Here is a 3,116-nt window from a genome sequence, read left to right on the forward strand (position 1 = left end):
AAAAAGCGTTGTCTTTTTTTTTTTAACAACGCTTTTAGTGAAAAGCGTTGTCTATCTATTTATTTTCTAACTAATAGACAACGTTTTTTTAAAAACCGTTGTCTATTAGTGATTTTTATGGATCAAAGACAACATTTTTAAAAAAACATTGTCTATTAATAATTTTATTAGTTTTTAAATCACCAATTGATATTTGACTAAAACTTTTAACTTACCCAATTATTTTTCCGCAACACATCCTCCCACACGCAACAAAGCCTCACGCCGAAAACAAAAAACCATCACTCGCCGAAACCTAAATTAGCAATCTGGCCTCCTAACTCGCGATCTCCTTTCATGCAAACTCCCTTCTCCGAAACCACTGACCCTAAGCTCCGTCTCCGTCTTCGTCAACTTCTTGATCCCAGCACAAGCGCAGGAGGAGGAGAACCAATGTTTCCGCCCCCTTCCTCATTCGTCTCCATCCTTGCCCATCTTTGGGTACAAGTAAGCGATTGAGTGCAAAGCTTCCTCCTTGGTAGGTTTCAGGATTGGCTCCCCATTTGGCTGTGCAAGTTTTTTTTTAGGGCAAGAGGGAGGTGTACATGAGAGTAGAAGATCATGGAGTTCTGGACGGAGTTCTTGGTGAATAGTTGGTGGGCATCAACGGCATGGTCAGGGTCACCTTCAGCTATCCACTCGACACGCTCCGTATCCGCCTGCAACAGCCACCGCCGACTCTCGTTTCCTCAAATTCCTTTGCCCTTGCCCGATGATCCATCTCGGGCATCGACCTCCTTCGTAGAATCGTCGCTCGGGAGGGCCTCACTATGCTTTACCGCGGCATGGTCGCGCTGCTCACCTCCGTTTCAGGTACCCGTCCTCCCCTTTCTCTGATTAGCTTCAAGGGAACTAGATCGAATGAAGTTCAGATCCAAGTAAGCAGTCCCTTCTCTTAGCTTCAAAACATTGAAAGCTAAGAGTTGAGTTGGTTCAAATGGATTGGCATTGGCATTGCTATCGACATCAGCATAATTGATACATTTTGATCAGACGTTGTAGGAGTTAAAGGAGTGTGGGTGGTGATGGGTTTGACAAGGTAATGCTCAAAAGGCTGATTTTGTCTTGTTCTTTAGTGAAAGTGTTAACTGAAGTTGGAGGATCAGGAAGTGCTGGAGCATTACTGGCTGAAGGAGGTGATGATGCCTCCATGTTTCCTGCTATGGAGGAAGCTGTAACATCAGTTCCATTTCGAGAGCCCAAATGATCACTGGTTGCAATGGAGCTGCTTCTAGAATTTGGTGGATTGACTTTGGAGTTCCTGCACAAGCACAGACAAGTTTTTAACCAGTCTTTTTTCTTTCTTTCTAAATATGGTAGATTAGCTACCTAAAACTAACCTGTGAGCTGACTGAGCATAATCATCGTCTTCGTCTTCCTCTTCCTCATCATACTGACTAGCAGATTGAGGCACAATTGGAGTTCTTGGAAGGGATTCAGAGACTTCAGGTTTTGTAGGTTGAGGTGCCACAGGGTCCCTTTCAATCAACTCAGATGCACCAGCTTGCAGAGGTGAACCAGAAGCAATAGCATCGTGCTTTGCAAGTACATTTTACAAGTCATCATTCAATTCAAGTCCTTGACCTAACAACTCCTCATCCCTGTGAACATGGCCAAGTACAATTTAGATAGTTTGGGCATAAAATTCTGCTAGAAGATGAAATGAGCCAAAGGAAGTCAACATATGAAAAAGGAAAAAAGGATCAAGTTCCACAATTGTCAGAAGATGATATGAGAAGTGCGAGGTTTGTTAAGTCATTGCAAATGATGAGGATTAACAATGTCAAGAAGTTACAGAATAAGGAACAATGATCAAAGTTGTCCAGAGAAGCTAAGAGAATAGTTTATTTGGATTTTTTTATGTGGTCCATGAGAGTTTGCGTTTGCCAAAAGGATGGGATTTTTTTTAACTCTGGTATTTACTTCTAACTCAAGGATTTTCCATGTGTGTGGAACTATCTTAAAGGTTTACGATTTATTTACAGGTTCTGGGAATTAAGAGGAAGATGTTTGCTAAGAAGCGCTAAGTCGAGAAGGCTTTAATGAAGAAGACATAAGCTTCCTATACATCTCTCTAGTTTCTGAGTTCTTACTGATGTGTCCATGTTGTTGTTATTGTCTTTCCAATTTATAATCAGTTCATAATTGTGTGGTGCGGTCGAAATAATAGGCCAGTTTTAGTGGTTAGAGACAATGAAGTTTTTTGTTTTGAGCTTATTTTCTTGAAACAAATTCATAGTTGTATTTAATGCTCAACTATATAAAATTGTAAGCAATAGAACTAATTCTTTTTTCAGGCCAAAACAACAAAGAAGATTGTGTTGACACTTCAATGCCAGAGCTGTAAGCATTATTCACGTCATCCAATAAAAGTTTGTACTGATATTCTACCTCTCTATCCTTTGTAATTTTTCCACCTATAGCTAATATCTATTTTGTTCTCTTAGAGATGCAAGCACTTTGAGATTGGAGGAGACAAAAAGGGCAAGGGAACTTCTCTCTTCTCGTTTGTTTTTTTTTTTCCAAATTCTAGGTGATGTTATGTTCTTATTTTCATTGAATATGATAGTCATTGATGTTATGAGAACTTGATTTATTTCATTTATCTACATTTCTGTGATTACAGGAGCAACAACTACATGTTATGTGGCACTGCATCCGAACCTCAGGAGTGTGATTGGAAAGTACTTCGACGAAGAACTGTCAAGAAAGCTTTGGTATTTAAGCGAGAAGATGGTTAAAGCCAATGAGTAAAGAGAATTCAAGTTAAGAGGATAAGTAGCATCTATCATGATCCTTTAAATTCATGTAATAAGATGTAGTTGATAGGACTAGTTTTGAGTATCTTCTAATTAAAATTTCTTTGTATGTGAGTAATTATGTTTGTTATAGAAGTGTAAGGATGATAATTTATATATTTATCTCAATTGTTTATTTAATAATATGTTGTTGATTGAAGTAGATTAGTTTTCATTTATCTTTTATTTATCTTTGGTATTAAAAGATAATAGTTTAAAACTTCTTGTATTTTGCTAAAAAAAATAACGTTTTTTTATGCATTGTGAAACTGTTATCTA

General features: G+C 38.2%; 1 protein-coding gene across 2 annotated transcripts; it reads left to right on the top strand.

The window, feature by feature from the left end:
* Positions 1–540: 540 nt before the first annotated feature.
* LOC122003788 lies at positions 541–2,657 on the top strand. 2 transcript variants are annotated; one of them, XM_042558804.1, is made up of 3 exons: positions 541–852; positions 2,337–2,411; positions 2,487–2,657. In XM_042558804.1, exons 1-3 carry the CDS (start codon positions 601–603, stop codon positions 2,574–2,576), a joined length of 417 nt encoding a protein of 138 aa, XP_042414738.1. In that variant the 5' UTR covers positions 541–600; the 3' UTR covers positions 2,577–2,657. The 2 variants fall into 2 exon arrangements, with proteins under 2 accessions (XP_042414738.1, XP_042414739.1); XM_042558805.1 differs by having other exon boundaries at positions 2,337–2,382.
* The last annotated feature ends 459 nt before the right edge of the window (positions 2,658–3,116 follow it).

Source organism: Zingiber officinale, chromosome 7B (assembly GCF_018446385.1).
Source record: "Zingiber officinale cultivar Zhangliang chromosome 7B, Zo_v1.1, whole genome shotgun sequence".
NCBI lineage: Eukaryota > Viridiplantae > Streptophyta > Magnoliopsida > Zingiberales > Zingiberaceae > Zingiber > Zingiber officinale.